Genomic DNA, 25,244 nt, shown 5'->3' with positions numbered 1-25,244 from the left:
TTTTGTGGGCATAAATGTTTAATGTTTCCACTTTCAGTCATATCGGAATCCCTTTCACACCTTTTTAGTTTAGTCCTGATGAAAGCACACGAGGTGTCATAGCTTGCGCTTGCTATTATTGCGAGTCGCTTTTCACACCTGAAATTGTCATTCTTTTCTGTCTAGACAGCGTTCCTGAGAAATGCGAACACACCCGCTTTACCGTTAAATAGGATCATAATCATTTCAGAGTCTGGGTGGTTTTAAAGGGAATTCCAGCTCGTTAGGAGACCTACCGCTGTGTAATATTATGCGCTGTGTAGCAAGTAAAGCTTGAAGGGGATACAAGATGAATAAACCAGTTATCACCTGCACTCCTAAAACCCTCCACCTCCATCTTTGTGCTCATAATTGTTTAGTGTAGCCTTCTTTTTTTTTTTTTTTGGGGGGGGGGGGGGGTGGCGAGAGGTTAGAACCTCTGTCAGGTTGTATTACTATTTGTCACCAGGGCAGATCGAGACAGTAAATCGATCTACTGTATTTATCAGTGTATAACACGCACCCTAACTTTAACCACTTAAGACCCGGACCTTTTAGGCAGCTAAAGGACCCGGCCAGTTTTTGCGATTCGGCACTGCGTCATTTTAACTGACAATTGCGCGGTCGTGCGACGTGGCTCCCAAACTAATTTTTTTTTTCCCACAAATAGAGCTTTCTTTTGGTGGTATTTGATCACCTCTGCGGTTTTATTTTTTGCACTATAAACAAAAATAGAGCAACAATTTTGACACAACACAGCTAAAAATGCATTGTTTACTATGAAAATGACAATTGCAGTTTGGGAGTTAACCACAAGGGGGCGCTGATGGGGTTGTGTGACCTCATCTGTGTTTCTAACTGTAGGGGGGTGTGGCTGTAGGTGTGACGTCATCAATTGTGATTCCCTATATAAAGGAACACACGATCGATGACGGCGCCACAGTGAAGAATGGGGAAGCTGTGTTTTACACACAGCTCTCCCCATTCTTCAGCTCCGGGGACCGATCGCGGGACTCCAGCAGCGATCGGGTCACGGAGCTTCGGACCGGGTCGCGGGAGCGCGCCGCGACCTGCGGCTGGGCACTTAGAGGACGTACCTGTACGTGCTTGTGCCATTCTGCCAGCGTATATGTGCAGAAGGCGGTCCTTAAGCGGTTAAAAGGGAAGTTTCAGGAAAAAAAAAACGTCCACAGCCCCCTGCGTATAACAGGCAGGCACAGTTTATCCTCTATTTTCAGGGTAAAAAAGTGAGTGTTATACGCCAATAAATACATACATTGTTCGACGGACCTAATAAAAAAAAAACGTAATCTAACCTTTTGAAAATTCAACATTCCTGTCACCAGAACAAGCGACAGCTGCCCAGCAGGCCATACACAAAGCAAGTTTTTTTCCTGCAACCACGGACAGACAGTGTTGATGGGGGAATCCTTCCCGCCGAGCCATTGCGTTCTCTCAGCGGAGGAAGCTGTCCCCGCCAACAGAAGAAGGTGGTAATTATTACTAGCGGCTATAGCATTTGCCGGTACCTAGTAACAGCTAAAGTTTAGTTGAACTTTTGCCAACCATCACACAAAATTTGATGTTAATCTGCTACTCCAGATTCCTGTCACTTATTGTTCGCCAACAGCGCATCGCGCAATTATTTCCTCTACTGAGTCCACTGGTCTGTGACCCAGGTGAGTGCAAGTAAAAAAACCTGTCTGAACATTCTTGAGGGAAATGGCTGTGTGACCCCCCCCCCCCCCACCATAGTAGTTCACCTCAGGTATTCCAGGAATTAAATTGTCACACCTCAGACAAAGTTACCTTGATCCAAGCCAGACCAAAAATAACTATGTAAAAAATATATCATCCCTGCAATTCATCCACTGTTTAATTTACATTGTTCCTTCTATTTCTGTTTAAATCATATTTTTATTTATTTTTTAATACAGAAAAGAATGTAATGAACTGCTTAAATACTGAGCACTTTCACCCCCTTCGTGCCAAGGCCAATTTTCAGCTTTTAGTGCTGTCACACTTTGAGTGACAATGGCGCGGTCATGTAATGCTGTACCCAAACGCAATTTATTTTAAAAAAATATTTATTGCGACAGAACTTTCTTTTTGGTGCTATTTAATCGCCACAAGTTTTTTTTTTTTTTTTGCTAATAAAAACCAAAAAAAAAAAAAATTTAACTGAGGTGGCACTGATGAGGTGGGCACTGATGATCTGTGCAGGTCTCCCCTGTGAGAAAACCATTTTCAGTAATACAGTGCCTTGAAAAAGTATTTGTACCCCTTGACTTTCCACATTTTGTCATGTTCCACCAAAAAACGTAAATGTATTTTTGGGGGATTTTATGTGATAGACCAAAACAAAGTGGCACATAATTATGAAGTGGAAGGAAAATGATAGTTACTTTTTTTTTTTTTTTTTACAAATAAATATGTGAAAAGTGTGGGGGGTACATTTGTATGGCGCCCCCCTGAGTCAATACTTTCTAGAACCCCCTTTCTCTCCAATTACAGCTGCAAGTCTTTTTGGGGGTGTCTCTACCAGCTTTGCACATCTAGAGAGGGATTTTATTGCCCATTCTTCTTTGCAAAATATCTCAAGTTCTGTCAGATTGGATGGAGAATGTCTGTGAACAGCAATTTTCAAGTCTTGCCACAGATTCTCAATTGGATTTAGGTCTGGACTTTGACTGGGCCATTCTAACACATGAATATGCTTTGATCTAAACCATTCCATTGTAGCTCTGGCTGTATGTTTGGGGTTGTTGTCCTGCTGGAAGGTGAACCTCTGCTCAAGTCTTTTGGAGACTCTAACAGGTTTTCTTCTAAGATTGCCCTGTATTTGGCTCCATCCATCTTCCCATCAACTCTGACCGTCTTCCCTGTTCCTGCTGAAGAAAATAATCCCCACCACACGATGCTGCCACTACCATGTTTCACAGTGGGGATGGCGTGTTCAGGGTGATGTGCAGTGTTAGTTTTCCGCCACACATAGCGTTTTGCTTTTATGCCAAAAAGTTAGATTTTGGTCTCATCTGACCAGAGCACCTTCTTCTACCTGTTTTCTGTGTCCACCACATGGCTTCTCACAAACTGCAAACCGGACTTCTTATGGCTTTATTTCAACAATGGCTTTCTTCTTGCTATTCTTCCATAAAGGTCAGATTTGTGGAGAGCACGACTAATAGTTGTCCTGTGGACAGATTCTCCCACCTGAGCTGTGGATCTCTGCAGCTCCCTCAGTTACCATGGGCCTCTTGGCTGCTTCTCTGATTAATGCTCTCCTTGCCCGGCCTCTCAGTTTAGGTGGACGGCCATGTCTTGGTAGGTTTGCAGTTGTGCCATACTCTTTCCATTTTCGGATGATGGATTGAACAGAGTTCCGTGAGATGCTCAAAGCTTGGGATATTTTTTTATAACCTAACCCTGCTTTATACTTCTCCACAACTTTATCCCTGATCTGTCTGGGGTGTTCCTTGGCCTTCGTGATGCTGTTCTCTAACAAACCACCTCAGAGGGCTTCACAGAACAGCTGTATTTATACTGAGATTATATTACACACAGGTGGACTTTATTTACTAATTAGGTGACTTCTGAAGGCAATTGGTTCCACTAGATTTTAGTTAAGGGGTATCTGAGTAAAGGGGGCTAAATACAAACGCACGCCACACTTTTCACATATTTATTTGTAAAAAATAAAATAAAAAATCCTTCCACTTCACAATTATGTGCCACTTTGTGTTGGTCTATCACATAAAATCCCAATAAAATAGATTTACGTTTTTGGTTGTAATGTGACAAAATGTGGAATATTTTCAGTTGGTATGAATACTTTTTCAAGACACTGTGTGTGTATATATATATATATATATATATATATATATATATATATATATATATATATATATATATATATATATATATATATATATATATATATATATATATATATATATATTTTATTTATTCAGATCATAGGGGAGAAAATAACAGAAGTTCATTGTTGGGGTCTTTAAAATTCATGTTTTTTTCATTTGGAACTGGACAGACCCCAGAAGCCAAGTAGTCGGTTTGGTAATGGCAGCTTCCAAAATGTTTGTGGCATTTGCTATTATCAGTCTCCTGGCCCTTGGGTCGGACGGCCTGGCTCCGGTGTTCTGGGTGGATTTGTACAGCCCTTTCAGTACGTGACTTTTTTTCTTGTTGGTTAAATGTTCTAGTGTGGATTCCGTTAGCCAAAAGGCTGGAGGATTGAGTTTGTATGATAAAGTAATATTTTGTCATAAACTGTTCCTTCAAATCTGAAAATCCATTTTGTGTTGCCTCCTTTTTTTTTTTTATAGAACTTTCTGGATCAGATTTCAGGCCTAAAGGTCGTCTACCTTTTTTGTAGAGAATTTTTACCAAATCAAAGGTCTCTTTATTGTGTGTTTGGAAGATGTTTTGACGTGGTTTTTGCTTTTGTGTTGCGTATCCGGGTGCCCTGCCAACATGGCATAGTTGAACGAGTTATGAAGCAAACATGAAGTATATGAGCAGAAAAACAAAAATGAAATCAATATAGTCTGGAGAGTGTCCACTTCCTCTGTTATATTTTCTATGGTTTTACTTCTGCAGGCTTCATCGGGCCCAGTGTGCAATCAAGCAGACCCAAGTGACCGTTCAAAAAATTGGAACGAAGATTGAAGAGAAATTACGCCTTTCTTCATCGAGGAACGACCTGGTGAGATTTCTTCTGGGCAGCGAATGCGAACTTTACTATAACGTTGAACTCCGGCCTTCCTGTCAGTCTTGCACAGTTGTACAGACTCCTGTCCTGTACTGAAATGGCTTTTCTCACAATGTTAGAGACTGCAGCAGATCAGATGGATCCCACCTAGCCTCCTGGATGGAGGATGTCCAACATCTAGTACTTTCCTCCCCAGCCTGACTGCCTCTTTCATTGCATTTCAGTTCTTTCAATTATTGAGGCTCAGCATCATGAGCGGGGGTTACCTAGGGGGGTCTACACCAGGGGTTCTCAACCTCAGTCCTCAAGTACCCCCAACGGGCCATGTTTTCAGATTTTCCTTTCCTTTACTTTGCACAGCTGCTTTAAATCAATATCAATTACTGTATTTATTGGCGTATAACACTCACTTTTTTTTACCCTGAACATAGAGGGTAGACTGTGCCCTGCGTGTTATACACAGGGGGCTGTGGAAAGTGTTTTTTTTCTGAAACTTCCCTCTTAAAGTTAGGGTTCATGTTGTTATACGCCGATAAATACGGTACATGGTATTGATAAGAGCTATTTTATCTAAGGGAAGTTCCCAAAACATGGCCCGTTGGGGGTACTTGAGGACTTAGGTTGAGAACCACTGGTCTTCACTCCTCCAGACTGATATTTTACCCATCAGGGAATTCAATTTTGATATTTTCATGACCACTTGAAGACAAGGTTTTTTTTTATACTATAGATTGTGTGTGTGTGTGTGTGTGTGATAGAGATATATATATATATATATATATATATATACTAGAGCTGCACAATTAATCATTAAAAAATTGTGATCTCGATTCAACCCCCCCCTGACAATCTCCAATGCAGAGTTTGCTGATTCTTTCTTATAACAAGTGGAGAGACTTGGGCCCCTATTCACACCAGCGGACAGTATGTCCGTTTTTTCATCCATCTGTTTATGGATGAAAAAGGGACATGTATCCCTATGACATCCGATCTCATCGGTCGCCGCTATGCTCTGTTTCTGCAGACGGAGGAACATCCTATTTTTCCATCCATCTGCAGAGCGGATCAGATGAACATGGACAGACGGTCCGTGTTCATCCGATTTCCCCCCCATAGGGGAGAGCAGAGATCTGACAGGGCAGTCCCTGCACAGTGTGCGGGGACCACCCTGTCATCTGCCAGCTCAGCGGGGATCAACGGAGCGATCCCCGCCGAGCAAGTGGATATGTAAGCAATGGGTTATCACAGGATCTGCCCCTGTGAAAAGGGCCCTTGGCTGTCGAAAGAAAATATCCGTGTGTGTGTAAAGAAAAAATCTGGGCAGTCTGCCAAGTTTTTAACATGAAACATTGTAACCAACCTTCATTCTTAACTATCCTTCCTTCTTAGATCAAACTTCTGTGTGTAAATGCAGGAAGTTTAACCACTTAAAGTCTAAATCTTTTTCTGACACTTAAAGCGGGGGTTCCGCGGGAATACGTTTTTTTTTTTTCAGATGCTTCTGGCGCTCTTACCTTAGATAATAGGGTACTTGAGTGTCCTAGTATTGTAGCCGCCAGCATTCTGATTCAGCCGCAAAAGATTATTTTTAAAAATATAGGATGGACGCTTCCATCTTGCTTGCGGGCACTCTGAAGCCCACAAGCAAATTCTTTCCGGGATGCGGTGAATGCTGATGTCCCAGCATTCACCGCTCTATCCCGCGCATGTGCAGTGTTGACGGCGAGCGGCGCCGTCAACACTACACAGTTGCCATCACAACGGCCGGCGTCCTGTAAAGGACACGCCCTGTTGTGACGACATCACGCGAGAGTTCTTCTGCTGGGCAAAATAATCGTCTCCTGGGCAGCGTCGCTCTGTGCGTCCAGGAGACATTGCTAAGTAATCCCAGGAATCAATGCGACGATCGCAGCCGAAGCGACACGCCCAGTCCCGCGGGAGCCAAACCAGGAAGTGCCTGGTTCAAAGGAGAAAACAAAGGTATGGAATCGATTTAACATTTTTTGAAGAGCGAACTTTCAATAGATACACTGAGCACTTGTGTTTAACGCTAACTTACAAATTAGGGTGAACCTCCGCTTTAAGTTAAAGTGGGGGTTCACCCTAAAAAAAAAATTTGCTTTATCTACCATCCCATACAGCATACTAGCGTCGGCTATAGTATGTTTGTTTGTTTGTTTGTTTTTTGTTTTTTGCTGCTGTATTTACCGGTTAATCGTCCAGTTTTGTTTCAGACTCCGGCGGGGAAATAGGCGTTCCTATGAAGAGGGGAACATGATTGACGTCCGGCTATGGCGCATCACGCGTTCGGAAAATAGCCGAAATAGGACTCGGATATATACGGCGCCTGCGCAGTCAGCTCCTAGTCTGTGCGCAGGCGCCGTATAGCACCGTGAAGAGCCGAGTCCTACTCCGGCTATTTTCGGAACGCGTGACGCGCCATAGCCGGACGTCAATCCTGTTCCCCTCTTCATAGGAACGCCTACTCCCCACGGGAGTCTGAAGCGAAACTGAAGGATTAAACGGTAAATACAGCGGAAAAAAAAAAAAACATACTATAGCTGACGCAAGTATGCTGTATGGGATGGTTCATAGATGTTTTTTAGGGTGAACCTCCGCTTTAAAATCAATATTTTTTGCTATAAAATTACTCGTAACCCCAAACATTATATATATTTTAGCAGAGACCCTAGGGAATAAAATGGCAATTGCTGCAATATTTTATGTCACACTGTATTTGCCCAGCGGTTTTTTTTAAATGCAATTTTTTGGGAAAAAATACAAGACAATGAATAATAAAAAAAAAGAAACCGTAAATTTAGCCCAATTTTTTTTGTTTTTTGTTTTGTTTTACTGTGTAAGATGTTGCGCTGCGAGAATCGTGATCCATCTTCTAAGCAAAAAAAAACGCTATTCTCATTTTAGCCAGAATCGTGCAGCTCTAAAATGTATCCATCAATCTATAGATATATCTATCGATAAAGTGTGTGTGTATATGTATGTGTGTAGATAGATATATAGATATATAAGATATAGATGGATATTATTATTTTTTATTTATAAGCAGGGGCCCTAGAAAATTGGCAAATCAGCGGGTTTTGCAATTTTTTCCTGTATTGAGTTTTAATGCAAAAAAAATACATAATCAAATTTTTTGGTAAAAGATGAAGTTACACTGAGTAAATAGATGCCAAACATGTCACGCTTTTAAATTGCACACACTCGTGCAATGGTGACAAACGACAATTTTACTATCCATAGGCAATGATTTAAAAAACCTTTACAGGTTACCACTTTTAGCACCACAGGAGCTTTGGTACTAGTATTACTGCCCATGATCTGACGTTTGCGGTGATAACTCATATGTGTGGGACGGTCGCTGTTTGCGTGCGGGGCTGACGCATGCGGTGGCCTTTGCATGGGGGGGGGGGGGGGGGCACTTTAAATGTATTTTCTATTATTGTTTCTTCATTTTTATTTGTACACTGTTGCTTTTACTTTTTTTTTTTTTTTATGTTGATGTCATTTTCAGAATTCGATTTTCAATATTTTTAAAACTTGACCTTTTTCATAGTTTTCAATGTGCAAAGGGATGCTACAAAAATAAAAAAATTAAAGGTATTCAAGTCATCTGTCCACTGTCTCCATCTTCTAAGGCTAAGCGCTTTGATCTCCCCTTAGAAAAAAGAGAGCGAGTGTTTACGTCTGAAGATACTGGTCCTCCAGGATGAACTGGAGAGGCAAAAGAAAGCATTGGGCCGGCAGGTGGAGCTTTTACATAAGGAGCGTAATGCACTGAACGTTAGATGTGAGTAAATATTGTTTTTTTTTGGTTTTGTTTGTCTTTTCTGCACCTCTCTATTGGTCAGTGACCCCGACGATTGCACTGAGCAAGCTGAAGTGTGGCCAGAAAGTAAAATAAATCAATGAGCCACTAGTGCTATCCATTAAAAAATAGCAACTGCCTGTAAACCTCAGACCTGAAATACCTGTGTAGTCCAGGTATTTGCTCCCACTTCCAGGCATAGATCACCGCAGTATCCGCGGCGATCTGCGCCATGTCTGGCCCCTCCTCCGTCTCCCACACTGTCTTCTGAGAGGCGCACAGGTCCCAGAAGACGGGGACCAGTAAGATCATGCAGTGCGACTCGCGCATGCGCAGTAGGGAACCAGGAAGTGAAGTCACGAGGCTTCACGTCCTGATTCCCTTTCCGAAGAGCCGAGGGAGAGATCGGCTTCGGGTGCCAACATCTTGGGCACCCTGGACAGCCAAGTGTCCATATATTAAAAGTCGGCAGTTGCAGTATTTGTAGCTGCTGGCTTTTTTTTGGCAGAACTCCGTACCTGTACATGATTCCTCTATTCGGCTCTGAGGCGAATAGAGGAATGTTTTCTCTGTTTTTCCTCCAGTCACGGCATTCACCCCCACAGTTCGAAAGCACTCCCTAGGAGCACACTTAACCCTTTCCTGGTGTTAACCTCTTTCCTGCCAGTGTCATTTATACAGTGGCAGTGCCTTTTTTTTTTTGGATCACTTTATTGGTGTCACTGGTCCCCAAAAACGAATTTAGTGTCAGATTTGTCTAAAAATCGCTGATCGCCACCATTACCGGTAAAAACATTGAAAAAAAAAGTCCATAAATCATACCCCGTAGTTTGTAGACACTATAACTTTTATGCAAGCCAATCAATTTATGCTTATTGGGATTTTTTTAACCAAAAATATGTAGGGGAATACATATTGGCCAAAATTGATGAAGAAATTGGATTTTATTTTTCTTTTTTATTGGATGTGTTTTATTTGGGTACAGCGTCGCACAGCTATGCAATTGTCAGTTAAAGCAATGCAGTGCGGTATCGCAAATAATGGTCTGGTAAGGATGGGGGTAAAACCTTCCGGATCTGAAGTGGTTAAAGAAACCTTGAGGGCACTAAAGAAATCAAATTCCTGAAGGAGACAAACCATTATACTCGCCTCTCCGGTGTCCTTGTGTCCAAACGTCCCTTTTGTTCCAGCACTGCAGGCTCTATCTATGTCTTTAGACCAGGGGTCTCAAACTCAAATTACCTGAGGGCCACAAGACAAGTTTCCATATCCCATGGGGTGCCGCATGCAAACTTTCAAACTTCAAAAACAGTACTGGTGTCAGCGAACACATTATTAACCCTGACCACTACACTGCACACTGACCACTACACTACACACTGACCACTCATCATTAGGGTAAAGCACAACAGGGCACAGCACACATGAGTGCACAGAGCACATCAGGGTACAGAGCCCAGCACATCAGGGTACAAAGCCCAGCACATCAGGGTACAGGGCACATCAGAGCACAGCACATAGGGGTACAGCACAACAGGCCACATCAGGTTGCATGGCACATCAGGGCAGGGCATATCAGGACAGGGCACATGGCACAGTGCAGGACATGGCACATCAGGACAGGGCACATGGCACATCAGGGTACAGGGCACATCAGAGCACAGCACATAGGGGTACAGCACAACAGGCCACATCAGGTTGCACGGCACATCAGGGCAGGGCATATCAGGACAGGGCACATGGCACAGTGCAGGACATGGCACATCAGGGCACAGCACATCAGGACAGGGCACATGGCACATCAGGGTACAGGGCACATGAAACAGCACATCAGGGTACAAAGCCCAGCACATCAGGGTACATGGGCCACATCAGGGTACATGGGGCACAATCACAGCACATCAGGGCACATGGGGCACACCAGGGCACATGAGAGCACATCAGGGAACATGGGGCACACCAGGGAACATAGGGCACATGAGAGCACATCAGGACAGGGCACAGCACACCAGGACAGGGCACATGGCACATCAGGGTACAGGGAACATGAAACAGCACATCAGGGTACAAAGCCCAGCACATCAGGGTACCCCATGTACCCTGATGTGCTGTTTCATGTACCCTGTACCCTGATGTGCTGGGCTTTGTACCCTGATGTGCTGTTTCATGTGCCCTGTCCTGATGTGCTGTGCCCTGATGTGCCATGTCCTGATGTGCCCCATGTTCCCTGATTGTGCCCTGATGTGCTCTCATGTTCCCCATGGCACATCAGGGTACATGGGCCACATCAGGGCACAATCAGAGCACATGGGGCATATCAGGGCACATACGAGCACACCAGGGCACAATCAGGGAACATGGGGCACATCAGGGAACAATCAGGGAACATGGGGCACATGAGAGCACATCAGGGCACATGGGGCACAGCACATCAGGACAGGGCACAGGGTACCCTGATGTACAGAGCCCAGCACATCAGGGTACATGGGGCACATCAGGGCACATGAGAGCACATCAGGGCACAATCAGGGCACATTAAAGCGCATGAGGGCACAATCAGGGCACATGAGAGCACATCAGGGCACATCAGGGCACATGGGAGCACATCAGGGCACATGAGAGCACATCAGGGCACATGAGAGCACATTAGGGCACAACCAGGGCACATGAGAGCACATTAGGGCACCATCAGGGCACATGAGAGCACATCAGGGCACATGAGAGCACACCAGGGCACAGGTCAGCATTTACTTGTTGTTTTCTTCAAAGGCAGAGTAGCGCAGGAAGCTTCTGTCATAAGTTCACTTGTCTCTCATGTCACGCTGCTACTCCCCGGCAGCCCCCCCTCTCTTCTCGTCCATCTCAGATAATGTCACAAGCAAACGGGGATGGAAGAGAGGAGGGGCCGCCGGGGAGTAGCAGTGTGACATGAGAGACAAGTGAACTTATGACAGACGCTTCCTTCGCTACTCTTCTTCATGCACCTCGATCTACACTTCCGCGGCACCCGCGGGCCATTTAAAACCGGTCCGCGGGCCGCAAATGGCCCGCGGGCCGGTACTTTGAGACCCCTGCTTTAGACATTCGGCAAGACACTTCCTGGAATAAGATATCTGTAGCCCCTGCATGCTGCTGTTTTCTGTAGCGACATAGGATTTTTAGAAAGGGGCCAAAGTGTGGGGCTTGGAACACAGGTATCCCAATACTCCAGGAGGTGTGAATGCTGAAGAAACCAACAGAGGGAGTGGCAAGATGTGCCAGTAGAGGCGAGTATGGCTCTTCTCTTAGGAACTGACGCTTTGATTTTCTTAGAGACCACACAGTCACGTTGATTGTTACCTTAAGCGGAGCGCCACCTAAAAAAAGGGGAAGCTTTGGTTGTTGGCCACATTTGGCATTTTTTGGGGGAGCGGGTACCTGGTTTTGACAGGTACCCGCTCCCACTTTGCGGCCAGATCACCGTGGGAATCTACAGGGAAGTTCGGCACCCCCTCAACCCCCAGCCTTCTGGGAGACGCATGCACTACCTAGAAGACTGCAGGGCCATTCACAAAGTGCAGCGCGACTCATGCATGCACAGAAGGTAACCCTTGTCTTAGATGCCCAGCGCTTGCACCCAAAGCCGATTAAAGAATTGGCTTGGGTGCCAACATCTCTGGATACCTGGACAGGTAAGTGCCCTTATATTAAAAATCACCAGCTACAGTATTTGTAGCTGCTGACTTTCATTATTTTGGGGGGAAGACTGGAGCTCCTCTTTAAAGTATAACTCATGGCAAAACTTTGAGAAGTTGGGATTAGAACAGTTAGAAACCCTAGGGGGTTATTTACGACAGGCAAATCCATGTTGCACTACAAGTGCAGTCACTGTGGATCCGAGGGGGACGTGCAAGGAAAATAAAAAGCAGCATTTTAGCTTGCACATGATTGGATGATAAATCAGCAGAGCTTCCCCTCATTTCAGATCTACCCCTCAGATTTACAGCGACTGCACTTCCAGGTGCACTTTGCACTTGTAATTTGCACTTGTAGTGCAAAGTGGATTTTCCTTTCGTAAATAACCCCCCATAGTCTCTAGTATTGGCTGTGGTCTCCTTGCAGCTGATCTCCTCCTCCTCCCCCCCCCCCCCCCCCCCCCCATTACAGACTTGACTGACCAATTCACGCTACATGCAGTAACAGACATTTTTATAGCATACTAAAATGTCTACCACAGCAGGGACACACGGGAAACGATTGTTTCCTATGTGTCCTGTTCATACTGTAGCGAAGCCTAGCATTGCACTAAAATGCAGACACTGCATTTTATCGCAGCGCACCAGCCCGAATCACACTGCAATGTCAGGCAGCGCAGCGCTCTCCCAACATTGCAGTGAATGGAGTGTACGTTTTTGTACACTTCAAATAAAGCTGGCAAAATGGGGGACAAAAAAAGGGAACCGTGCAATGCGGTTAATCGTACACCACACTGCCCCCTAGCACAGCCGGCAACGCAGAGTGGCTGGAGCGGTTGAATCGCTCCAGCAACACTGCATTATAGTGTGAATTGGTTCTTAGTCTGCTTTTCTTTGTGTTGAATCTTTGTATGGAGGAGGCCAGTTGAAGCCGGGCTTTGCTTCCTCATGTCAGTGCTTTTCCCCCGAACCCTACTAAGGACCGATTGGGATAATAATCTATAAGCAGCAGGAGTGTGAAAGAAGCACAAATCTACTGAAGCAGGGAGATCCTCGCACTACAGGTCCTTCTGTACAGCTTCCTCTCCAGCAAGGAGCACAGTGAGCAAGCAGCACAGTAGTAAAATCATTGGATCTCACTCTAAATCTAATGAGACAAGCAATCAAAGGGAACAGTGCCTTAGATTTACACTGCAGCTGTAAAGAAATGAGGATGTAGCAGTAGAAAATCAGGAGGTATTTAAGACAAAAACAGTAAGGGCCCTTTCACATGTACGGACAAACGGTCCGTTTTTTACAAGTCCGCAAACATCCGCGTCCGCAAAGATCCGCTTTTGCGGACGGAAGAAAACCCTATTTTTCTTCCGTCCGGCGGAACGGATCGGATGCATACGGACACACGGTCTGTATTCATCCGATTCCCCATAGGGGAGAGCGGAGGAAAGACAGGATGGTCTCTGCACAGTGTGCGGGGACCGCCCTGTCCGCCGACAGCTCAGCGGGGATTTACGGATGATCCCCGCTGAGCCGACGGACACACACGGGGCGGATCAATACGGATCCGCTCCGTGTGAAAGGGCCCTAAGAGTTTCAGGGTACCGCTTATGCACAATTAACAATTCCAGATGTTGCCTATACCATTGCAAATCAAGTTCAGGTTCACTTTAACACCTGGGCCCAACCGCTGCAATGCGTTACTCCTGGTTGTTTTGCTATTGCAAACTGTAGTATACTTTATCGGCCTTCAGTTTGTTGGATATACCGCCGCCATTAGTTCTCCAACAACTGGAGAGCAGAAGGCCTATTCTGACACCAGTAAGTGGTTAATTAAAGGAGTTCTCCAAGCTAAAACTTTTAACCCCCGCTGTGCCTGTGCTGTAAAACTATACAAAATAAACTTTCACTTACCTGCCTACGATCCCCCGTTGTTCCGATATCGCCGTCCCGGTCTCTTCCACTTCCTGCGGGTCGGTGACTCGCAGTGCGCTCAGCCTATCAGCGGCCGCGGCGGGACATTGCTGCGGCCGCTGATAGGCTGAGCGCACTGTGAGTCACCGACCCGCAGGAAGTGGAAGAGACTGGGACCGGAGAACGGGACGGCGATATCGGAACAACGGGGGATCGTAGGCAGGTAAGTGAGAGTTTATTTTGTATAGTTTTACAGCCCGGGCACAGCGGGGGTTAAAAGTTTTAGCTTGGAGAACTCCTTTAACCATTCTAAATCTATTGACCATTTCACAACTTTATTTTTATTTTTTTCGCACAAATGTTAGATGAACTGAAACTCGTTGCATTCAGTTTTGTTTTGTGTGTGTTTGCATTGTTTTTATTAAACCATGGCTTTCCCCCCTGAATGATTCAGTGCATTTTTTGCAAATATTTGAATAAAATACCATATGTTGGAATATTTTTTTATTTTTTTTTACTTTTTCTTTACTGAAGTGGTTTTTGCTTTCAAAGACATCTAATGCCGCGTACAGACGGTCGTTTTATGTGATGTAAAAAAACAATGTTTTTGAAACTTCATTTTAAAAAACGACGTAGCATACACCACATCGTTTTTTCAAAATGATCTAGCAAAGCGCTGTTACGTTCAGCACGTACGACGGCACTCTGTTCCATTCAAGCTCCCGTCATAACTTGCTTCTGAGCATGCGCGTGTTTAAAAACGTTGTTTTAAATGTCGTTTTGCCCACACACTATCATTTTAAATGACACAAAAAACGACGTTTTGAAAAACGACACAAAAAATTGAAGCATGTTCGAATATTTTTTTTGTCGTTTTTCAGAAGACATAAAACAACGTTTTCCCCACACACAGTCATTTTAAATGACGTTTTTAAAAATGTCGTTTTTTTTCATCACAAAAAGTGATGGTGTGTACGCGGCATAACTTCTAAATCATTTTTTTATTTATTTCATAATTTTTTTATTTTTTGTTATTTTAAAAAGCCCATCATTGTTGTCTAAGATATGACTTTTGAACTTTATCGCTGTACAAGCAACAATTCAGGGGGAAAAAAAAACAAATCAAACTGGGCTTCAAAACACAACAAATGTCTCTATAAAATTAGTTATGCAAGTCCCTTAGTGTTGGAACAACTTTTTTCAAAAGTATTCACCCTTTTGAGGTGCTATTACTGTATAGCCTGCTCCTGATGAGTGGATTAAGTCCACGAAATGCGTCAAGCCCCTCTTTTAGTTGATATGCCTCAGCAGTCATGCACCTACCATGGGTTGTGATGTGTTTGAATCATAAACTAATTTTATATTTTTTTATATCTCTGAGCTCATTGCTGGTTTATCAATTATCATGTATAATAGTGTATTTTATTATGTTACCCATGATATTATGTGTGACTACCAATCATGTGATATTTTATGTATGTGATTACCAATCATGTTGTATGCCATCTTCTGTACCATACATTGATTTTTTTATTGATGCCACCAATGTATTATGCTCAATTATACTATCTAATAAAATTAATGCTTTTTTCTTGATTCAACCTACCCATATGTGATGTTTCATATAAAGTCCCACCAGCCACCATATTCTCCCCTCCCTTTCTCCCTCCTCCACTACCTTTTGAATGAGATGTGTGTTCTTTATTACAGTGCATCCGGAAAGTATTCACAGCGCTTTACTTTTTCCACATTTTGTTATGTTACAGCCTTAATCCAAAATGGATTAAATTCATTATGTTCCTCAATTCCCCATAATGAGAATGTGAAATCTTTGCAAATTTATTTAAAAATAAAAAACAAAACAATCAGATTTACATAACTATTCACAGCCTTTGCCATGAAACTCAAAATTTAGCTCAGGTGCCTCCTGTTTCCATTGATCATCCTCGATGTTTCTACAACTTGATTGGAGTCCACCTGTGGTAAATTCAGTTGATTGGACATGATTTGGAAAGGCACACACCTGTCTATATAAGGTCCCACAGATAACCGTGCATGTCAGAGCACAAACTAACACACAAAATCCTCCTGCGCTCTGGTGTTTCGCCAAAACCCGGTACTGCAGTGTGATCTCAAGGCAAACTCTATAGTCTTGCGGCCCTCCACAGAACAAAGGGTGTTCATATGGATAAAAACAAAGAGAAAAAGAAAGGAGGGCGCATTACCACTATTCTTTTTTATTAAAACAGAATAAAAGCAATAGTCCTACTCGCAAGGAAAGTTGAGTAAGCGCTTATCAGACAGCTGGACTGGACCTTGCGGCACCTGCCAGTGGAACCTCAGACACCTGGACGGCTGACGCGTTTCTGGGGCGTACCCCCTTCCTCAAAGCCTAAATGGTCCGTGGTAGCTCTCTCCTGTATGTCCTCAATAATATAGGTGTGTGTGTGTGTGTGAATATGTGCAACGAGGGCCCCCAACGCCGATGACCCTTGACTGGCAGGCCACACCCCTCCCGTGGGGCCCTACCCACCCAAGGTTCCACCCCTAGATGACAGGCACAGCTGACGTGTGCAGAGGGAGACACCCCATTAGGGAATCAGTCCAGAGGGCCCCTTGGCTCTCGGTAGTCAGCTGCAATATTAATACCCTTATTACTTTGGGGGGTAGTGTAGGGGCCACAGGGAAATAGACGGGGTGAGCCCCCTATAGTATTTTGTGCTCACCCTTTCTATTTCCCTGTGGCTCCAACACTACCCCCCAAAGTAATAAGGGTATTAATATTGCAGCTGACTACTGAGAGCCAAGGGGCCCTCTGGACTGATTCCCTAATGGGGTGTCTCCCTCTGCACACGTCAGCTGTGGCTGTCCTCTAGGTGTGGAACCTTGGGTGGGTAGGGCCCCATGGGAGGGGTGTGGTCTGCCAGTTAAAAGTCATCAGCGTATGTGCACATATTCACACACACACCTATATTAATGAGGACATACAGGAGAGGGCTACCACGGACCATTTAGGCTTTGAGGAAGGGGGTATGCCCCGGAAACGCGTCAGCCGTCCAGGTGCACTGGCAAGTGCCGCAAGGTCCAGTCAAGCTGTCTGATAAGCGCTTACTCAACTTTCCTTGTGAGTAGGACTATTGCTTATATTCTGTTTTAATAAAACAAATTGGTGGTAATGCATTAGGTCGGTGCGCCCTCCTTTTTCTTTTTCTCTAACTAAGCCATGAAGTCGAGGGAATTGTCTGTAGACCTCCGAGACAGGATTGTATTCGGGCACAGATCTGGGGGAAGGGTATAGAAAAATTTCTGCGGCATTTAAGGTCCCAATAAGCACAGTGCCCTCTATTATTTGTATATGGAAGACGTTTGGAACCACCAGGACTCTTCCTAGAGTTGCCCCCCCCCCAACCAAACTGAGCGATCGGGGGAGAAGGGCCTTGATTAGGGAGGTGACCAAGAACCCGACGGTCACACTGACAGAGCTCCAGCGTTACTATGTGTAGAGGAGAACCTTCCAGAAACACAACCATCTTTGCCACACTCCACCAAATCAGGTCTGTATAGCGGCCAGACAGCAGCCACTCCCCTGTAAAAGGCACGTGACGGCCCGCCTGGAGTTCGCCAACAGGCACCTGAAGGACTCTCACACCATGAGAAACAAAATTCTCTGGTCTAATGAAATTGAACTCTTTGGCCTAAATGGCAAGCGTCATGTCTGGAGTAAACCCGGCACTGCTCATCACCTGGTCAATACCATCACTACAGTGAAGTATGGTGGTGGCAGTATTATGCTACGGGGATGTTTTTTAGTGGCAGGAACTTGGAGACTAGTCAGGATTGAGGAAAGATGAATGCAGCAAAGTACAGAGACATCCGTGATGAAAACCTGCTCCAGAGCGCTCTGGACCTCAGACCAGGGCAAAGGTTCATGTTCCAACAGGACAACAATCCTAAGCACTCAGCCAAGATACAATGGCGTGGCTATTGGACAACTCTATTAATGTCCTTGAGCGGCCCTGCCAGAGCCCAGACTTGAACTTGATTGAACATCTCTAAAGAGATCTGAAAATGGCTGTGCACCGATGCTCCCCATCCAATCTGATGGATCCTGACAGGTCCTTCAAAGAAGAAAAAGGGAAACTGTCCAAAAATAGGTGTGCCAAGCTTGTAGCATCATACTCGGAAACCTGAAGCTGTAATTGGTGCCAAAGGTGCTTCAGCAAAGTAATGAGCAAAGGTTGTGAATGCTTAATGTGTTTTTTGTTTTCTTTAATAAACTTGCAAAGATTTCAAACAAACTTCTTTCATGTTGTCGTCATGGGCTATTGTTTGTAGGAAAATAATGAATTTAATCCATTTTGGAGTACGGCTGTAACATAAAATGTGGAAGAAGTGAAGTGCTGTGAATATTTTCCGGATGCACTGTATCACTTTAAAATATTTTTTTTACAAAGCACAAGTACTTGAGGATTGGCTCCACCTTCAACAGTTCTGTTTTGAAGTTTTGTAAATGGATTTCTTTTTATTTAAGGTCATAAATTTAATGTACAGCGCGAGAAGTTGCAGAAAAAGAGCGAGTCGCTTAACGAGTTAAGAAAAGAATGTACAGCAAAGAGGTAACTCATTTATTGCTACCACCATATTTAAACACACACATGTCTTTTCCCTGTCCACGACTCAAACTTATTTGTTGTTTTGCAGAGAAACTTTCCTAAAGACCAATGCTCAGCTCACCATTCGTTGTCGGCAGTTGCTGTCCGAGCTCTCCTATATTTATCCAATTGATGCGGTGAGTGTCGGGCAAAAAGTGCCATTCTCAACTAGGGTTCAGTGGGACCTGAGGGTTTCTCCAGAGGTTGCTAGGGGTTCCTTGTGCTATGGCTGTTTGACCTCCAATTTGATGGTGCATGCATGGTTCTGGGTCCAATGCCACTTGGCAGACCCATCTATATGACACCAGTGATCTTTTTCTAGCTCCTTGGAAGGTGGAATTCTGACCACCATTGTAAAGGGGACATACTATCCACCGACCAATATAAGGAGCATTTATAAAAGTCTATGTGATTCCACGTTCACCCCAACACAATGTAAGGAGCATTCTTCCTTATGGCCACCAATGTAAGGGGCATTCTTCCCACTGGCCACCAATGCAAGGCACTTTCTTTCCCATGGCCACCAATGTAAGGGGTTTTCTTCCCACTGACCACAAATGAAAGAAGGATCATTCTTGGTGGAAAAACTTCCTCTAACATAACGTAATACTGTTATTTGAGAAATGATCCAACTTAGATGGGTTGCTAACTCTTGATGGTCTCCCCTACTTCACTAAAGGCTATAATTATACCCTCAGGGTAGCTTGGCATGCAGAGATTTATTTGAGTTTTTGTTTTGCTAATAGGTTGTCAGGTACACATTTTGTTTGTTGTGGTACACCCTGTCTCAGGGATTGTAATGCACGATCATTTTTTATGTCGGAAAAACCTTGAATGGGTTTTCTGACAGAATTCCGCTAAAGCTTTGCTTGCATACACAAGTTCTCTGAACTTTCGTCCGTCAAGAATGCGGTCACGTACAACACTACGACGAGCCAAGAAAATGAAGTTCAATGCTTCCGAGAATGCGTCAAATTGTTTCCGTCGGAATTGCTACAGACGATCAGATTTTCCGATATGAATTTTTCTCCGTCGGAAAATTAAAGAACCAGCTCTCAATCTTTTTGTTGGCGGAAATTCCAACAGCAAAAGTCTGATGGCGCTTACACACGGTCGAAATTTCCGTTCAAAAGCTCACATCGGACTTTTGCTGTCGGAATTTCTGATCATGTGTACGGGGCATCAGAATCCTTTTTCCTGCTCCCTGGTTCTTTTTTGGGAACAGTGATGAGAGGTCCTGCAAAGAAGAATGGGAGAAACACCCCAAAAATAGGTGTGCCAAGTTTGTAGCATCATACTCAAAAAGACTTGAGGCTGTAATTGGTGCCAAAGGTGCTTCTACAAAGTAGTGTGCAAAGGCTATGAATACTTGTGTGCATGGGATTCGGACACGCTTTGTTAAAGCTCTCCGTCACTAAATAAAAGGGTTGGCTTACAGTCCTGTTTACACCTTGCTTTTGTTTGGGCCTGCGCTGAGGCTTTGGTGGGGCTGCGCTGAGGCTTTGGTGGGGCTGCGCTGAGGCTTTGGTGGGGCTGCGCTGAGGCTTTGGTGGGGCTGCGCTGAGGCTTTGGTGGGGCTGCGCTGAGGCTTTGGTGGGGCTGCGCTGAGGCATTGGTGGGGCTGCGCTGAGGCATTGGTGGGGCTGCGCTGAGGCATTGGTGGGGCTGCGCTGAGGCATTGGTGGGGCTGCGCTGAGGCATTGGTGGGGCTGCGCTGAGGCATTGGTGGGGCTGCGCTGAGGCATTGGTGGGGCTGCGCTGAGGCTTTGGTGGGGCTGCGCTGAGGCTTTGGTGGGGCTGCGCTGAGGCTTTGGTGGGGCTGCGCTGAGGCTTTGGTGGGGCTGCGCTGAGGCTTTGAAGCACCACTAAAGCTACATGGGGTATAATTTTTGAAGCAAAAGTAAGGTGTAAACAGGACTGTAACCATTTTATTAAGTGACAGGAGCTTTGACTGGCGTTCATAGAGGTTTAACAAAGCATGTCGGAAGCCTTGTTTTAAAGCCAAGTGTAAGCTAGCGGTTAATGTGTGTTGAAGCCGAAGCAAGTGTAAATGAGCCCTTTATTTTTAGTCAATTTGCAAAGATTTCAAACAAACTACTTTCACGTTGTAAATATGGGGCATTGATTGTAGAATTTAATCCATTTTGGAATAAGGCTGTAAGGCCCCTTTCACATTAGCGGACCGTTCGTCCGTTTATTACAAGTCCATTTACGGACTTGTAATGCGTCCCTATGGGACCGCGTCTGTTAGCGGATGGAGCATCCGCTAACGTCCGCAACCATCCGCGTCCGTCAGGATCCGCTTTTTCGGACGGAAGAAAACCCTATTTTTCTTCCGTCCGGCGGAATGGATCGGATGAAGACGGACAGACGGTCCGTCTTCATCCGATTCCCCATAGGGGAGAGCGGAGCAGAGACGGGGCGGTCTCTGCGCTGAGCCGACGGACACACACTGAGCGGACACAAAAACGGTCCGCTCCGTGTGAAAGAGGCCTAACATAACAAAATGTGGAAAAAGTGAAGCTCTGTGAATACTTTCTGGATGCACTGTAGAGGTGCTTTTACAGGCTGGAAGAAAAAAAGCTCAACGCCTGGTGTTTAAGCTCTGCGTGCACGAGACCTACATTTTTTTATGTTTCGATTCGAATGTTTAGTAAGAATTCTTACCATTTCGCACTTGTTTAGGCTATGGCTTCTCAAGGCTCGATTAGCATCTAGAAAGCCTAGTTACATTTGTGAGGATGGAATAAAAAACACATTACAATACAACTGTATTACCGCTTTAGGCTGCCTTCACACTTCACGATATTGAATTTCCACGATTCTATCTGCGATTCCCAATTGCTGCAAAACCCCCACATGCTTTTGGGTGCCGTTATCCCTCAAGGGCACCCCAGACGCAATGCGATTCTGTCGCAATTGTGGCAATCCATGGCTTTAGAAATCACATGGAGCTCGTCGCCTGAAAAACAGTATCTTCTTTTTGGGTAATGCATGCGTATGGCCGTATGAAACGTGCAGAATCATGCTGAGAAAATCATGTAGACGGGACACCACTACACAATATGTGAATGGGGTCTAAGATATTGTACCACAAGTACTGTCAGGGCCTACATGATTAAGTATTGCATATTTTTGGTATGATTTTGCGCTTGTTGTCAGTAATTCCGAATGCTATTGTAGAATGTTTGTTTTTATCATCTAGTAAGATTTGTGGGCAGATTTATAATCCAAGGTTGTTTACAATCTAGGCTAATCGCATAATGAAATGTAAAATTTGGATGGATATCTAAAGATCTTCGTTTCTTGATCATTGTTTTAACGCTTTGCTGTCTTCACAGCATGACCAAAAGGATTATTTTGTCTGTGGTGTGAAACTACCAAATTCTGAAGATTTTCAAGGTAAGTACTTTTCTTTGTATCCCCTATTGGTAAACCTTGTCCATTCATTCTTCCTGTCCCTATTTTCCGTAAAAAAATTTAAAACAGGTGTGTCAGATTCAATGGAAAAAGTGGAACCTATTGATTATAATCATAGGCCTTATTCACGCGAGCATGTGCATCCTTACGCCTGTGTGAAGGGTTGTCTTTGCCCATGTGGGATGCGTCCGGGGACATGTGGATCGGGACCAGTGGCTGTGTCAGTGCAGCTGAACTCTGATCATCTAATAATAAAAACAATCCTTCATCCTATAGCGTAATAGCTGTGTGTTTTATTCTGGGGATATATAATAGATTGAAATACATAACCAATTCCTCAGTCCTCCGACTGGCGGCGCTTTTCTCTGCTCCAGCCCTGGAATGTGAGTGGGCCCTTGACATCCCCAAGTGCAATGCGTTGTATTGTTCGTGATGAGGTCAGCAACAGATTGGCCACACGACCAGTGAAGAGTAGCATTGTGTTTTTTTTTGTTTTTTTTTTAATGGGATTGGTCATCCATTCTGGAACCACTAGGAATGTGGCCTGCTGGAGCAGGTAGGTATTAGGCCGGGTTTACACTGATATGACATACAAGTTGGACGACCTCCGCTCTGACTTTTCCCTATGACTTCATGTGACTTCAATGAACGGGATCCGTCTTTGATCCGACAATACCAGGCCCTTTGAGTCTGGGTATGAATCTTAAAGCGGTGGTTCACCCTTAACAACAATCTACCATTAAATCAAGCATAGTAGCGCGAGCTACAGTATGCCTTTTATTTATTTTTTTGGCGCCGTACTCACTGTTTAATGCCATAGTGAAGTTTCAGACTCCCCGCGGGGAATGGGCGTTCCTATGGAGAGGGAAGATAATTGACGGCCGGCTATGGCGCGTCACGCTTCTCCGGAAATACCTGGAGTAGGTCTTGGCTCTTCACGGCGCCTGCGCACAGACTATGCGCAGGCGCCGTGAAGAGCCAAGTCCTATTTCGGCTATTTCCGGAGAAGCGTGACGCGCCATAGCCGGCCGTCAATCATCTTCCCTATGCATAGGAACGCCCATTCCCCGAGTGAAGTGTGAAACTTCACTACGGGATTAAACTGTGAGTGCGGGGCCAAAAAATAAAATAACGGCATACTGTAGCTCACGCTACTATGCTTGATTTAATGCTAGGAAAAAAAAAATGTTTTTAGGGTGAACCCCCTCTTTAAGGGGAAACGCCAATTTAATCAATTTTATTCTTTTAAATGGCACACCAAATAAAAATAGTCATGGGGTCCCCACCTAAAATCCATACCAGACCCTTATCAGAGCATGCAGCCCAGCAGGTCAGGAGCGGGCTGTAGCCGGACCAAATTAGTGCAGGAACCTATTTCAAAGTCGGGCTGACTTGTGTAACCTCTCATTGGGAACAATTCTCGTCATGAGCTCCCAATGTTGGAGCGTAAGTTGCACCGACATTGGCAGTTGTAAACCGGGCCTTACTCTGCTTTATGTCCCCATAGACTAAATGAGCGCAGTCATAAACACGGTACGCAAATTACATTTTATATAATTCTTTTCACACAAATGGAGCTTTCTTTTGGTGGTATTTAACCACCTCAATACAATTCAATTTCACCCCCTTCCTGCCCAGACCAATTTTTAGTTTTTTAGCGCTGTCACACATTGAATGACATTTGTGCGGTCATGAAACACTGTACCCAAATGAAACCTCTGCAGTTTTTATTTTTTGCGCTATAAACAAAAGAAGAGCGACAATTTTGAAAAAAAAAAAACTATCTTTTACTTTTTAATTTAATAAATATAAAATTTCTTTCCCTCAGTTTAGACCGATAGGTTTTCTTCTACATATTTTTGGTAAAAAAAAAAGCGTATATTGATTGGTTTGCGCAAAAGATATAGCATCTACAAAATGGGGGATAGATTTATGTATTTTTTTTTTTTTTACTAATAATGACGGTGATCTGCGATTTTTGCGTGGGGTAGCTGCAGCACAAAAGGTTTTTCACCTTGATGCAATGACTCTATGCCCACCTGCCACCCACGGTCGCGGTGAAGAGAGGCAGAACAGGGATCTGCCTATGTAAACAAAGCAGATCCCCATTCTGAGAGGGGAGGAGAGAGAGATCGGCTGTTCCTAGTGACTAGGAAAAGCGATCTCTCTATTCCCAGTCAGTCCGTCCCTCTGACAGTTAGAAGCACCTCCCTAGGGAACACTTAACCCCTTGATTGCTCCCCTAGTCCCCGTCCCTGCCAGTGCCATTTATACAGTGATAAGTGCATTGTTATCGCAAACCGAGTTAGGATTTTAGGAAATACAGTGCTCGTAATGCGAAATGCGCGTTACTCGCAATTCGACGTTCCACTGTATTTATTTTTTTCTTTTTTTTTGTTTTACCAGCAATGCTTTGAATGGAATTTCATTCATGACAGCTGTGATTGGCTACAGGTAATCGCATGGTACAGGGGGCTGTGATTGGCCCAGGTACCAAATGATGGCTGCAGGCCAATCACAGATCACTAATATAGAAAGAAGAGCTGTAATGAATGAGATTAATTCATAGCAGCTTTGTTGACATTGTCGTCATGTGATGGCATAGCGATCACATGATCCCCCCCTGGGTTGGTCTTGTGAGCCCCAATCATGGGGGGAAGGGGGTGAGAGATGTGATTGTGCTGCCCCGCCTCAGTTTATATACCCAAAAAGTGGCTTAATCCCTACTGTATTTGATTTAGCGAGGAATGGACACCCACAGCAAAAAAAAAAAAATATATATATATATATATATAAGCTGTCCAAAATGTAACAATTACAGAAAAAAATAACTTTTCAAATTGTACTTGTAGCATGCTATTCTCGAGAAAGGGGTCATAACATTTCCTGAACTGTTCAGATACAAAAGTGTAGAAAAGTGTAACTTTAAATTTGAAACAAGCTGTTTGCCTGGAGAGATGGCTGACAGATTGCACATAAACAAGAGGTTATAGATCTACTTTAAACAGGACGAGGGG

The 25,244-nt window shown here is 44.4% G+C and overlaps 1 protein-coding gene across 2 annotated transcripts in view; it reads left to right on the top strand.

The window, feature by feature from the left end:
- Positions 1-25,244, top strand: part of UVRAG (UV radiation resistance associated) — a 162,029-nt gene that overhangs the window by 89,740 nt on the left and 47,045 nt on the right. For both annotated transcript variants that reach the window (XM_040340027.1, XM_040340026.1), the window contains exons 7-11: positions 4,636-4,741; positions 8,429-8,555; positions 18,687-18,771; positions 18,857-18,944; positions 22,149-22,209. In XM_040340027.1, the coding sequence (XP_040195961.1) occupies positions 4,636-4,741; positions 8,429-8,555; positions 18,687-18,771; positions 18,857-18,944; positions 22,149-22,209 (467 nt within the window). The remainder of the gene's footprint in view (positions 1-4,635; positions 4,742-8,428; positions 8,556-18,686; positions 18,772-18,856; positions 18,945-22,148; positions 22,210-25,244) is intronic.

This window comes from Rana temporaria, chromosome 2 (assembly GCF_905171775.1).
Source record: "Rana temporaria chromosome 2, aRanTem1.1, whole genome shotgun sequence".
Taxonomy (NCBI): domain Eukaryota; kingdom Metazoa; phylum Chordata; class Amphibia; order Anura; family Ranidae; genus Rana; species Rana temporaria.
Note: the sequence above shows the minus strand (reverse complement) of the source record. Positions and strands in the feature narration are given on the sequence as shown.